This window comes from Triticum dicoccoides, chromosome 7B (genome assembly GCF_002162155.2).
Source record: "Triticum dicoccoides isolate Atlit2015 ecotype Zavitan chromosome 7B, WEW_v2.0, whole genome shotgun sequence".
Lineage (NCBI taxonomy): Eukaryota > Viridiplantae > Streptophyta > Magnoliopsida > Poales > Poaceae > Triticum > Triticum dicoccoides.
Genome location: NC_041393.1, coordinates 166,789,950 through 166,804,056, shown reverse-complemented (window position 1 = coordinate 166,804,056; position 14,107 = coordinate 166,789,950). Strand labels below are relative to the sequence as shown.

The window sequence follows — 14,107 nt, the reverse complement described above, 5'->3', positions numbered from 1 at the left end:
GGGCCTTGGAGATGATGTAGAGGCCCTCTGTGGTCAATTCCCCCTCTAGCGGAGCGCCGACGAAGGCTCCAAGATGGGATCTCGCTGATACAGAAGGTTGCGGTGGTGGAATTAGGTTTTCGTGGTCTGTTCTGATGTTCTCGGGGTACGTGGGTATATATAGGAGTAAGAAGTAGGTCGGTGGACGCTCGAGGGGCCCACGAGGGTGGGGGGCACGCCAACCTGTAGGGGGCACGCCGGGCACCCACATGGCCGCCTCGCTTGTCGCTTGACGTCCACTCCAAGTCCCATGGATCATGTTTGTTCCGAAAAGATCGCTCCCAAAGGTTTCATTCCATTTGGACTCCGTTCGATATTCCTTTTCTTCGAAACACTGAAATAGGCCAAAAAACAGCAATTTGGGCTGGGCCTCCGGTTAGTAGGTTAGTCCCAAAAATGATATAAAAGTGTAAAGTAAAGCCCATAAATATCCAAAATGGGTAATATAATAGCATGGAACAATCAAAAATTATAGATACGTTGGAGACGTATCAAGCTTCAACCCGGGTTAGTTCCATTCAAATCATACCAAAACCATATAGATTGTTTTAACCATGGCATGAATACTTCATAAATTATAGATATCTTGGAGACGTATCAGTGTGTACCTCTTAAAATGGGAGAGGTTTTCACTTCCCGGCCTCTACGCCAACTAGGGATGCATACAACCATTTTAGTTTGAGTACCAAGATAAACATGATCCTCAGAATTTTTAAATATGTATCAAGATATTTCTTCATGAGTGGTTCCACCACACACCAAGCTTGATCCTTAATAAATGGGGGAGAACCCCTGTGCATCACCTATCAATTCTAGGTATTGAATTCGGGTTGTTAGGCTGCAGAACTGCATGCCCAACCACTGAGCCAAGGCTCTCTTTGCTTAAAAATGGGAGAGATTTTAACTTCCCGGCCTCTGCGCCAACTAGGGATGCATATAACCATTTCAGTATGAGTACCAACATAAACATGGTCCTGTGCCAACTAGGGATGCATACAACCATTTTAGTATGACTACCAAGATAAACATGGTCCTCATAATTTTTTTAAACTAGAGGATACCCCGCATGTTGTTGCGGCAATTGATTGATGAAATTTTTGGCCCATAACCTGGGAACTAAAATTAAAAATACAGATGAATTATTATATTTGATTATGTATAGTTGTAAAATATTTTTTGAATATAAGTAGAATAATTGAATGGAAAACATTTTTCACATACAAGATTCCATGTTGAGGTGGGCCTTATCCCATTCATAATTACTAGATCGGGATCGCGCCTTGGCGCGAAGGTGCCGGTCCAACATTTTGGTCAAGCATGTAATGCTAAGTTAGTAGTATTCAAGGTTTAACATATGTTATTCAATTATGATCACTAAAACTTTGTTAGTACAAATAAATAACTTTAAGATGGGCCTTTCCATGATCAAACTTTAGTTTCTTTCGTGTTCCTATAACAAAATGCAATCTACATGAAATAATTTTAAATTACCTGAATATTATTTCATAAAAACAAATGGTTTAAGCAGTGAAGCTTCAAAATAGGCATATTCTAATTTTGATAAAGCCAACTGAAAACCTGAACTTGAAAATAATATCGGTTTGAAAACATCCACGAATGTAACTTCACTAAAAACGAGCGTCAGTTTAGCTCAAAGCTACAAATTGTAGAATTCACAAAAAGAACTAAGCACCAAAAGATATATAATGCAGGAAATTGTTGAGCCAAAATATTTTGAGTCATGCAAATTAACTCTAAATTTTGTTTCTGTGACCTAGAACACGAATATGTCTCCAAGATATACAAGTTATGTGGCAAACTGGTCGGAGACCTCGTTAAGCTCCATGACTCCAGAGACCTGTAAGACAAAATGATGGATGTAGCAGCGGTCAGAGAGAGAGGGAGACAGAGAGGGGGAGAGAGGGGGGTGAACCTGGCCGGAGTAGAGCAGCATGGATTGCATGGAAAAGAGGACAAGCGACGGTTGGCCACCGGATCCAGCGCTGCCATGACCCCTTCTCCATGTGTGCGGGGTGCCTGTACCATCAATGTGGAAAAATAGGTAATGATCAAGTTAGTAGGGAGCACCTTTAAAAAAATTAGTAGGTATCATAATTTGCGCAAGTATTACAATGAAATTTCCGGTTCAAGAGAAAGAAGAAACATTCATTTGTATGTGAAGCAAGACATCTTCAAGTTCAACATGGTCATGGGATTGTAAGGCTGCATCAAGTTCAATGTGTTCATGAAACCACCAAAGCTAATCACTTGACACAAAATTCAGTGCTAAGAGCATAAACATGAGAGAGCAAGTACTAAGAGTAGGAGCATTATAAGCTGCACTTGAGACATACACCAACTACTACATACAAAACTTGGAAGTGTATTTTCTTTTCATAGGTACACATCCTTTAGTATATCTCAAACAGAACAAATAAAACAATCTCCTAAGAGAACGTTCTACTGACATAATGGGTATAGTAAAGTCTCATTGTAACATTGATACATAATCATGTTGTTACAAAAGAGAGAGGTACAATAATCACCTGACTAATGGCCATGAATTTGTTTGTTAATCAGCCACACCTGCAATGGAGGTATAGTAGATCTATAAGACACAACTGTCTATTTACATGAATTTGGGTAAAATTATGTATTTGACATGTCAAGAGGGAAAGAACGAATCATATATTCTTACCATTTCAAAACTAAACTTTGCATTGTGTGACGATACTTGCCCTCAGATTCAATTCCAAGCACTTACTGCCAATTTGAAGACCAAAACTAAATGAAACCATTAAGTTTAGACTTATGTGCCTGCTTTGTGACAATGTTACTGTAGTTGTGCAAATATAAGAACCATTAAATTCCTCTTATGCATTTTCTTGGAACAAACCAAACATATATATTTAATTTAGTAGTCATAACGGGTTTAGTTTGTTTCTAAAAGCAGAGGTACCGAACAAACAGGAAGGATGAAATGAAAAATGAAATTAGCCTTTGCTTCAGCTCGTTGGCAGGCTTTGCCCTTATAAGACAAATGTTCATTTGTAAAACTAATCAGACTATCATTGCACACACAGTTGAATGAAGTAATGGTATCAGTTCTCCCATGGGACAACCTAGTGAACAATTGACCATAGAGGAAGGGGTAGGGAGAACATTAGAAGCATCTGGTATACCTGGAGGTGATACGAAGATGACTCGGGAGTGACATATTTTCGATGATGAGGAGCGTGACGATGCAACCGCCAATGGTGTTGCTTCAGCCTGTCCTACTTCTCGTAACCGCGGTTGTATCTTGCGAGGCACATTGAGTTGTCAATTCCTAATTTCACAACATTATCAGATAAAAGGAAGAGGGCACCAAGATTTGATCAACATTTTTATACAATGTATCCGAATCTACTTAAACCCTAAATACTCCCATGAATCCTAGGAAACTACACATAGATTCTAGCATGACATATTAGTTTTATTTTGAAGAGGCAAGGCATCAAACATCTAGCACCAAGAGAGATTTAGTACAATTCCCGCCTAACCAGTAGGCAAATACCAAGCTAGTGTGCAAGTGTACAAATAATAACGCATGGCAGAACTGTTAAAACATAAAACATGAGCCCCGGACCTTTTTCAGATATAGAAACATGACATATGAAGCACCATTTTACAATAGCCATGAAGGAAACCAGTAATGGTCATCATGAAGTAGTCACCCAGGAGCTTGCTGCCAGCACCATCGATGGTAACCACCTAGGGTTCTATCCTCAGATCTACCTTGATTGAGGCATCACTCTTATGTGTTCTTCTGTGAAATGAGCAGAAAGATGCTCCATTGTGTTCTTCTGTGAAATGAGAAACTTGCATCAAAATTAAAAAGAAAGGATATCATAGTAGAGGTCTTGTACCAAATGACTTCCAGAAAGGGAAGCAATGTACGGAAATACAGAAAGTATGGCAAGAAAGGATATAATAGTAGAGGTCTTGTACCAAATGACTTCTAGAAATGGAAGCAATGTATGAAAATACATAAAGTATGGCAAGAGATTAGTTATGTCATCAGACAGCAAAACAGTTGGCTATGGTTTTGCTAATGCTAATACATCTTGTTAGAAATCAAAGGAGTAAGCTCTATGTGAAATAAAATGTTCCAAAACTTAGCAATGGAAACAAACACCGAATACTACAAAAAAAAACTGGGATCTGGTGTGTCTAGGCAAGCAGTTTTTTATTCTCTCTTTTATACATAGTAATCAATCATGACACAATCAAGGTAGGAATTAGGGTAGAGCATGCTTTATTACACGGATAATTTAATTAGCAGGCTTCTAACCCATCATAGGATTCACCTATAGAGAGTCACTTTTGGGCTCAAAGAACAATGCATTAGCCTATTCCATTTACTTTTGGCGTACCCTCTCATACCAACACAACATTGCAACAAGTAAATAACTAAGGGAAAACATGCAAAACAAATCAACCCTTTGTAGCTTTCATTTGATCGGTCCACTAAAAATGAAAGCATCCATTAGAAAGGAAAAAGGTTAACGAAAGTGCTCCTAACAGAAGTATACAAAAATAAAATACGAATATCTTTTTTATCTGACATCAAATAAATTTTCTTATTGAATTTGAGTATACATCAAGTAGAGTGCCCCAGAGGGGGGGGCATGTTTGTCCAACAGAAAATTCATTGGTCTAGACACCGTTCACTATGCTTTTTTAGAAGATGTAGAACGCAAAAAAGAATCCGTCTGATACAAATTGCACATCGTATCATGGATTAAGTATGAAAATGAAGATAATATTGCATATAAAACAAATGGCAGCTTATGAAACAATGGACTCCTAAGATGAAAGAAATAGTGTAAGAAAAGGGAATTATGACATCTTTTCGTTACCAGCAGGATATGTTTCTGAGCTCCTCCATAGCCTGAACTCATAATGCTTGAAAAGATTCGTCAACACTATGGGAAAGCAAGCTTATAGATAAAGTTGCAGCTCATAGTAAGGTCTCGTCATCATTGTTCCAGAACTGTAATAGAATATAATAGTATTTCCTACAGAGACTGTAAGTGATAATAAGCTAATATCATCATGCAAATTTCATGGGCTCAAATTGCGTATTTCCTACAAAGTCTGGAAATACAGAGTTTAAGATGGTATCATAATTTCTCATTATCTTAGGATAACATGTATAGGTTCATGTAGTTGGATAAATAGATCACCCATACGATAACAACATTTAGAAGGTGGCTGACAACGGTACGGAATTGCATATACGCTTCTATAAATGATATACATTTTGTTAAAAAAAAGACAATTCATCACATGACTTTGATAAATGCTCCAGGACGAACGCAAGGTGAAAAGATAAGGTTCCCATCAAAAGCATGCTTATCGGGATTTACACACATATCGAAACAAATGGGAATATGAGAGTCTTACAATGAAGGTGCACATAATCGTATACAAATACTATATGTTAAGATGACAAATAATATCCCACCAAGGGTTGGGATTAGTGAGTACTTAAGAAACTGCATAATCATATTTATCAAAGATCATATGTTTCTATGCTAGTAGTGCATTCACAGCAACCTAGATAGTTTTACGAAGCAATTATTCTCCTCATGTGATACATAAGAAACTATGTATGTACCTATATGAAGCTATCCATGTGTATTAGTTTTAGCTAACATAAGGATACACCAGCAATAGCTATAGAAGTGCAGACCTGATATAGATCACAATCGAGTCCTAATATATTTAAGAGGCGTGCGTGTGTGTGTGAGAGAGAGAGGAACCTGAGAGAGAGAGGAACATGGCAGAAAGGACAAAATTTAGGAATGAGCTCAGCAAAAAGGACCAGAACTGTGGGTGTGTGTGTGCGTGCGTGCGTGTGTGAGAGAGAGAGGAACCTGAGAGAGACCGAGCGCATCGAGGTTCTCCTTCCTCTTGCTCCTTCCTAATCACAACATGGCAGAAAATCAATTGTTGTTTCAGGAATGAGCTGATCAAAATGACATTGTCTCGGAAGTTAATAGTTGACAGATGGCATCATTGCAGCAACAAAACCTAAAAATGACAACCAAGAACAAATAGACGTGATATAGTGACTCTTTGGCACATATCAGTTGGATGCAGATAGCATGTAGATGGACACAAAAATTCAAAAGAGGAAAGGAAGCAAATCGCGCAACATCATGTCAACAATCATACCTCATTCCAAGCTTAACCAGAAAAAATTCTGGTGGAATTGCTACGATTATTTGTAGGTTCAATAATTGATTGACACTGTTCTTCGACTGAGATGATCCAAGACTGTGGCTAACCGCTTAGGCCCACACTACCAAATCGGAGCAGTGGTACTACTAATGCCAAATATAGCATAGTTGAAAGACAAAAACTAAAGACATAAATATATTTATCAATGTGACGCAGACTAATTATCATATTGTTCAATGGACATAAATAAGTTAATTCTCAATTATATTTATCGAACTAATTATCATGATGCTCAATGGACCAAAAAGTTCGAACCAACCACTGTAGATTGCAGAAACCTTAATGATAATCAAACACTTTTTTTCTTTTTGCGGGGAATCAAACACTAATGAATTGTTAAACTGATTGTTTCTGTCGATGGAATCAAAAGAAGGAAGATTCTGGCAGCACTTTTTTGACATTGCCAGAGTTAACAGAATTGGATATCTTTTTATGGATGGGATGGAAGGAACCAGAATCAGGATCAGGGGCTGGTTCCGTCAGGCTTACCATCTTCAAGGCAAGTATCCCGTCATATGGCTGGTACGTGGCGACCCCGCTGATGGTGAGGTCCCTCTCCTTGGGCTCCTCCATCCATTCCCTCACCAAATCTAGGGATAGCTGCACAATCATCAGCACCAGCTATGTCAGGCTATTGATACTGATTTCTAGAACAAAAAATGAAAGGTTTTGAGAACAAAACATAACAAGAATGGAGGGAGAGGCACTTACGTGGTTCTCAGCGAGCTCGAGCTGGATGACACCAGCTGGGTTGGAGGCGGGGTGGTAGGTGTCGGCGGCGCAGCGGCGGAGGCCGGCGTAGTAGAGGGAGTCCTCGCCTAAATTTATTCTATTTTTGGCAGGGAAGAGAGAATAGGGAAATGTACAGTCCTAATACTACTTAAAAAACAGTACGGACAATGTCATAGGAAATCAGTTATGCAAAAAAGAAAATGGCCAAAACTATATAGCTTGGTCGGAGTTTCATTCTTGTTAATTGCAGACGCATGCCATGTTGTACAACACATTCTCTTAGAATTAGATTTACTTTCAAGTGTCTCGTTGTGGTCAACTATCACAAATACATACTATGTAAAAACCTAGCTAGATCCAAATCTCCAGGACATCAAGGTACCAACATAACAAGACTGACCCAAAATTTGTTTGGAACCTAGCTAGACCTGAGAATCTACTCCACAAGAACAAACCAATAACCTCTTTACAAAAACCTAGCCAGTACTTGACTCCTTTCCTGAGACGGGAAGGGAGCGACGCCACCAAATGGTACAAGAACATAACAGGAAAAGAAGCTCACCCAACTAGATTGTGGCCGACATGGTCACTGGAAGCAAAGGTGGAGCGAGGGCAGTTGATGCGAGGACCAACTTTGGGAATGAGGGGGGCATTTTCTTCCTCCCACGTGGCTTCCATGTCCTCCTCTTCTTCCTCCCCTATGACATCTTCTCCTTCCTCCCCCACGGCCTACTCTTTAGGGTTATATGTGCCGGTGCAAGAGGGGGTGTAGACCAGCGTCTAGGGTGGGGCATCGGTAGACTGGGGCGAGGTGGAGTCCCGTCTATTGATGGCGGCACCGGAGACGGCCATGCCCAAGAGGAATCGATGGTGGCGGCGGCGGCAGTGTTCGCACGGGGAGAGGAGGCCCCGCGAGAGCGGGCGTCGCGGAGGAGGAGGCGGCGACCGTGAGGGACCCTGGGGACGGGCAAGGCGGCGGTCGAGCGGCTGGGAAGGGGAAAGGGAAGGACGCGCGGATGAGGAGGCGGCTAGGGTTCTACGGGAGCTGCTGGATTTTATATACCCATAGGTGAAATGACGACTATACCCTTGGTGCACCGATTTTACACATGGTGGCATGAGTTTTCTACCACTATTCACTGCTACAACGCCGGGTCTCGATCCGATGGCCCAGCTCCTCCAGTGGCTTGATCTGACGGCCTAAATCGCATCAAAAAATGATCCGATGGCTAGAAGTCCCTGAGCGTTGAGAGAGCTTCATTTTCCCCTCGGTTCTTATCTCTGGATATGATGAGGTGGCATGCTTACATGTTGAGATAAATAAGTTAGTGGGGATGACTCTCTTAGGTATATAAGATGAGTATTAAGATATTTCTTGATGACTGATTCCACTACACATCAAGTTTGATCCTCAATAAACGGGGGAAAACCCTCGTGCCACACCTGTCACTTCTAGGAATTGAACTCGGGTCGTTAGGCCCCTAACAGTGATTTGTAGTACTTGATAAGATAGCTTTTAAGCTTCATGTGTACTTGAATCTGCCTTTCATCTTTTCGGAGACTAAAAATACACTTTTTTATGTCGTCTATTGGCAACCATTTGAAAGTATTGTGTATTACTCTCCCTCCAAAATGAAGTCGGCATTGGATCTTTGGTATCACTTGATTTTCTCTTCTGGCAATAGGGCAATCTTTTTATTGGATTGATTTTTCGTATCAAACTCGTTTTCAGACAAGACGTAAGTCTCCGTGATTTTATCAACGCCATCAATAATACTCCTTCAGTCTCAGAATATGTGTCTTAACTTTGTACTAACTTTATTTTAAGACATTTATTTTGGGATGTACTACTGGTCCGTTTTCCATGTAAAAGAACGATAAGAATGTTCAAGAACATTCTTGCCAAGTATCTATCCTGACTCTGTTTGAGATGCAGATCCATAGGCGACATGTCAGTACCTAATCGCCGATCCCTTCCAGGCTAAGTCACCTCGCAATGTCCCCGAGCCGCAATACTTAAACGCCCGAAAAGGACGGCGAGCACGGCTCCAGACAGCCAAAGCAAAGGTGAGCCACCGTCCATTATTGCACCAAAAGCACCAAAGCGGCCGCTGCTGTGCTTGCAGCTGCCGAGCTGATAATTAAGCATGGGTGCCGCGCGCGCATGGCGCTGGAAGCTTCTGCCCTTCCACTCCAGGCCGCCGCCGCCGCCGCCGACGCCGTCCCTCCCTGCAACCCTGTCCCCGGTGGACAAGGAGGAGGACGTGCCACGGGAGTTCCTGTGCCCGATACTGGGCGCGCCCATGTCCGACCCGGTGATCCTGCCGTCGGGGCGGACGTACGAGCGCGCCTGCATCCAGGCCTGCGCGGAGCTTTCCGTCTCTCCACCTGGCGTGGAGGGAGACTCGCCGGCATCGGGTGGGGTGGTTCCCATACCCAACGACGCGCTCGGAGCGGCCATCCGGACTTGGAGCGCGCGGTCCGGACGCGCGCCGCCTGAGGCCCCTTCCGCCGCTGCGGCACGGGAGGCCGTGCTACGCGCGGTTCCAACTCCGCGGCCCCCGGGCAGGTCGTCTTCTAACCTTTCCTGCTCCTCCAGGGCGTCCGCTGCGTCGACGTCGTCGTCGTCCTCCCGGTCGTCGTCAGAGATAACGGCGGTGGAGCAGCTGGACATGGCGTGCGCGAAGGAAACAAAGTCGTTGCGGGTTGGTGAGGGGGAGGAGGAAGTGGGCCAGTTATCAGTGAAGGCTGTGGGCGGCGGAGACGAGTGGGAGGTGGAGTCAGCGATGGCGGCGCTGCGACGGGCGACGCGGGAAAGCGCGCCGAGGAGGCGGGCGCTATGCGTGCCGCAGCTGCTCGCTGCGCTCCGTCGCGTGCTGCTGTCCGCGCGTCACTCCGCCGCGGCGCGCGCCGACGCCACTGCTGCTCTGGCCAACCTCTCCCTCGAGCCTGACAACAGGGTGCCCATCGTCCGCGCGGGCGCCGTGCCGGCGCTGGTCGAGGTTGCCAGCTTGGGTGCTGCAGCCCCGGAGGCGTGCGAGCACGCGGCAGGCGCTCTGTTCGGCCTGGCCCTGCACGAGGGCAACCGCGCCGCCATCGGCGTGCTCGGCGCCTTGCCTCCTCTTCTGGCACTCCTTACCGCCGGCGACCAGGCCCCGCGAGCGCGCCGCGATGCCGGGATGGCTCTGCTCCACCTCTCCCTCGCCGCCGTTAACCAGTCTAAGCTCGCGCGCGCCCCGGGCGCCGCCAAGAACCTGCTCTCCATCTCCTCCGATTCCAACGAGCCGTTGCCCATCCGCAGGCTGGCCCTCATGGTGATCTGCAACGTCGCCGCCTGCGCTGAGGGCCGGACAGCGCTCATGGACGCCGGCGCCGTGGCGACGTTCTCCGTCATCCTTTCCAACGACGCACACAGGTCGGAGCTTCAAGAATGCTGCGTCGCGGCATTGTACGACATGAGCAAGGGGAGCCCGCGGTTCCGTGGGCTTGCCAGAGCGGCCGGCGCCGACCGGCCGCTCATCCTCATCGCCGAGCAAGCGGACCCGGGCGTTCACAAGGACATGGCGCGGAAGGCTCTGCGAGCAATGCTGGGCCTGGGCGACATCAACGGCGGAGGTCTTCATGATTTCAGCAACAGCGAACGCAACGACGATGACAGCGGCACCATGGCGTCGTCCCTGCCGGTCCGCCGCCGGCGCGCCGCGAGCTGGGGAGCTCCTCCTGCCTCGAAGCTGTCAAGTTCACACCACTGGCGATCAGTATGTATCGATTAGCTTTAGTTCTTGAGCTGGGTGTTGCTGTGTTGTCATCATTGCAGTGGATTCATGCAGTGCTCCATTTTACCTGCTTGGTCTGTAATTTTGAATGGATGTGAAATTAAAGACAATTGTGCAGTGGAATCTGGCGCATATGTTTGTGCTCCACTTTGTTTATATATATTTTTCCCTGAAAAGGCTTTAGATCTAGATCAAACCATCGGTACAGATATCCTAATAAAATATAAAGAAAATATACCTAGATCTCTAGGGCTGATCATCTTTTTTGCAGATAGAAGAAGATTATTCATGAACCCATCTATGCGTTGGATACACCTGCTCTACCCAGACAGGCGCATAAGTGGGAACCCCAAAGACAGGGTGCCTTCACATCAATATAGGTGATGCATATGTTTGTGCTCTACTTTGTTCATATGTTTATTTACAATAAAAGACTTAGATCTAGCTCAAATCAACAAATATCCCTAAAAAATGAGGAAAATATATCGAGATCTCTAGGGCTGATCATCATCTTTGCAGATACAAGAAGATTATTCACGATCTCATCTTTGTGTTAGATATACCTGCTCTGGCCTTGGTAAGCACGAGCGGACAAGTGCATAAGTGGGATCCCCGAGGCGGGGTGCTTTAAGATCAATAGAGATGTCGTATATGTTTATGCTCTACTTTGTTCATAAGTTTTTCATAAAAAGGCCTTTGGTCTAGATCAAACAAGTAGTATAGATATCCCTAAAAAGAATAAAGAAAACATATCAAGATCTTTAGGGCTAGTCATCTTCTTTGCAGATACAAGGAAGATTATTCATGAACTCATCTCTGGGTTGGATCTACCTATTCCAGCCTTTGGTGCGCACGCGTAGACATGTGCATAGTGGGAACCCTCCGAGGTGGGGTGCGTTAAGATCAATGGAGATGGCACAATCTGAGAAGTAGTTGAATGTGCGGCATCAGAGCATGTCCAACAGCAGCAAAAAAAATTAATGTCCTAAAAATGGTTTAGGTATGGATGGAGAAGGTTTTTTGGGCACCAACAAAATTTCTGCTTCTTTAGCTGCCCTAAAACCGGTGCCCTAAAATTTGTCCTTCTTCACATAGCACACACATTTGAGCATATGCAATGTTATAAAATAATATCAAACTAGATGAATGGCCCATGCGTTGTTACCCTCATGTGTCATATACTACCATGTCCTAAAGTGAAAAAATATGTCGCATCGCTTTGTGCCGTCGAGGATGGTTTTTTCCGCAAACTTAGGCACACCCACACACCGGATTCATTTAGTTGCACCCTTAACTTTGAATTGCATCGACAGATTTCTTGTGAGATTCTCTTCCGTAAACAAATAAAGCACAAAAATGAATTAATGGATAATCAATCCATCAAACTTAAGAGGTGGTAGAAGATGAAGTAGATGAGATTTCTCCACCCACGACCGGCATGTATGCGTGCATCCTAGAGATGTGGAAGGACAAAGGGAAATCGGAGCAACCTATGCCACCCAATTTAGGTTGCATGGCTACTAATGATTGGGGTGATGTGGGGGCACATATGCGGTGTAAATATCAATTAATGACTTGTAATGGGGTTTGTCTGTATAAGATATATAGATTAATCTGAAACAGATAAAACACAAATAGTACTTAATTATTATATAGTTCATCAACTTGGAAATGGTGTCCTCCATTGATAGCAATGTGCAATGGCGGAGGGTACCTGGGTGGCGGCCGGATGAGTGATGGAAGGGAGGACATAGGCAAAGCATGGCTAGCGCCCGAGTGGAGTGGCTCCGTCCAGGAAGTCCTGGGTGACGCTTTGGGTGGTATAGTGGCGATATCGGTATTTGACTACACGGATAAAGAGCAAGGGTGGAGGGACAAAGTGAGAAAATCAGGGCTCCGGGTCGGGTCTTTGGGTGGGCTGGGGGTGTCGAAGCCCTACATGGCAGAGATCATGTTGGTGCAATGATAGGCCCCTTATGTTTTGGAGTTTATTGACATAAACAGTATGGGACTTATGTGTTTGCTAGTGCACACAGAGTAACAGGTCCCTGAGAGATTGAGTCGTTAGATGCAAACGACGAAGATAATCTCGCTGAGTTGCAGCAAAGGTTATCACCGAAGGTGATGCTAACAAGAGTGACCCCTAAAAATTGCTGAAGTTCAAGCAATTGGTTCGGTGTCTGTTCGAAGAAAATGACTGCGCTCGAGGAAGAATGAAGATGAAGTGAAGACGTAGCATTTATTTCGTTGTTCTTCTTCTTTCATTGAGTCATAGGACCACCGTACTATTAAGAGGGGTTTAGCGTTTGAAACTTTGATTCTCTGATGCTAAACCCAAATCCTATGAAAGTTGTGAGAGAAATCTCTTTGTGTTCTGAGCAAATACTTGCCAGCAAGAGAATGTGATCTTCTTCGCTGCAAGAGATTTGTCTCGGCCCAAGGAGTTAGCATTACTTGTTCCTCAAGTAATGTTACCGTTGCTCCAACTCCGGCTGTTGTGAACGTGTCGGTTGGCCATTGGCTGGGCCGAGTGTCCAAAATGGTCATTTCCTATCTGTGAAGGTTGCGGCTATAAATAGCTACCCCACGCCGGCTTTGTCCGGCGGCTGCTCCGTTTGATTGTGAGAAGATTGTTGAGCAACCCACTCTCTAGGCAATTTGAGTTTAAAATCCACCGGGAGAAAAACCCTAGAGCCGAAGAATTAGATAGTGGTTCATGTTGGGGAACATTGCATGGGAAACAAAAATTTCCTATGCTCACCAATATCAATCTAGGAGATGGACATCTAGGAGAGGAGAGATTGCATCTACATACCCATGTAGATCGCTAAGCGGAAGCGTTGAGAAACGCGGTTGATGTAGTCGAACATCTTCGCGATCCAATCGTGATCCGTCCCACGAACTCCCGATCCAAGTGCTGAACGGTCGGCACCTCCGCGTTCAACACTGCACTACTAGGGAAAACCCTAGTAGTAGTGTGGGTTTAAAGCCCACTAGTAGCGCGTGCTGCCGCGCTACTAATAAGGCGCTACAACTATTACTTAGCAGTAGCGCGTGTGACACGCGCTACTGCTAAGACACATAGCGGCAACACTTCTTCTCTCCCGCGCAGCTGCTAATCTAGCTAGTTGCAGCGTTTTTACTATCCATCGCTACTAGTATTCTTTTTTATTTTTTTATTTTTAGTGTATTTATACGCCGTTATACAAATTTTGGTACAATACCAATTATGAGGTTTATATCATTATGTCCATAACAGTGTGTCAAATGAA

General features: G+C 44.5%; 2 protein-coding genes and 1 long non-coding RNA gene across 3 annotated transcripts; 1 reads left to right on the top strand and 2 right to left on the bottom strand.

Annotated features, from left to right (window-relative positions):
* Positions 1 to 1,657: 1,657 nt before the first annotated feature.
* Positions 1,658 to 5,386, bottom strand: LOC119335680. Its single transcript, XR_005161966.1, has 7 exons — positions 4,941 to 5,386; positions 3,668 to 3,884; positions 3,222 to 3,367; positions 2,738 to 2,802; positions 2,586 to 2,625; positions 1,973 to 2,076; positions 1,658 to 1,897 (listed from the first exon to the last, which is right to left on the bottom strand). It is a non-coding gene; the product is annotated as an uncharacterized LOC119335680 (long non-coding RNA).
* Positions 5,387 to 5,760: 374 nt separating this feature from the next.
* Positions 5,761 to 7,737, bottom strand: LOC119338775 (probable aminotransferase ACS10). Its single transcript, XM_037611010.1, has 5 exons — positions 7,622 to 7,737; positions 7,039 to 7,156; positions 6,817 to 6,927; positions 5,961 to 6,007; positions 5,761 to 5,776 (listed from the first exon to the last, which is right to left on the bottom strand). Exons 1-5 carry the CDS (start codon positions 7,735 to 7,737, stop codon positions 5,761 to 5,763), a joined length of 408 nt encoding a protein of 135 aa, XP_037466907.1.
* Positions 7,738 to 9,106: 1,369 nt separating this feature from the next.
* LOC119335364 (U-box domain-containing protein 41-like) lies at positions 9,107 to 10,991 on the top strand. Its single transcript, XM_037607496.1, has one exon. It carries the CDS (start codon positions 9,207 to 9,209, stop codon positions 10,830 to 10,832), a length of 1,626 nt encoding a protein of 541 aa, XP_037463393.1. The 5' UTR covers positions 9,107 to 9,206; the 3' UTR covers positions 10,833 to 10,991.
* Positions 10,992 to 14,107: the final 3,116 nt, after the last annotated feature.

Bases quoted from the DNA above. Each gene is read 5' to 3' on its own strand.
- LOC119338775 (XM_037611010.1), bottom strand. From the start codon at position 7,737: ATGGAAGCCACGTGGGAGGAAGAAAATGCCCCCCTCATTCCCAAAGTT. The intron at 7,157-7,621 runs GTGAGCTTCTTT...TGCCAAAAATAG, and splicing joins GTCGGCCACAATCTAGTTGG to AATAAATTTAGGCGAGGACT. The intron at 6,008-6,816 runs GTAAGCCTGACG...TGTTGTGATTAG, and splicing joins GGATACTTGCCTTGAAGATG to GAAGGAGCAAGAGGAAGGAG.
- LOC119335364 (XM_037607496.1), top strand. From the start codon at position 9,207: ATGGGTGCCGCGCGCGCATGGCGCTGGAAGCTTCTGCCCTTCCACTCC.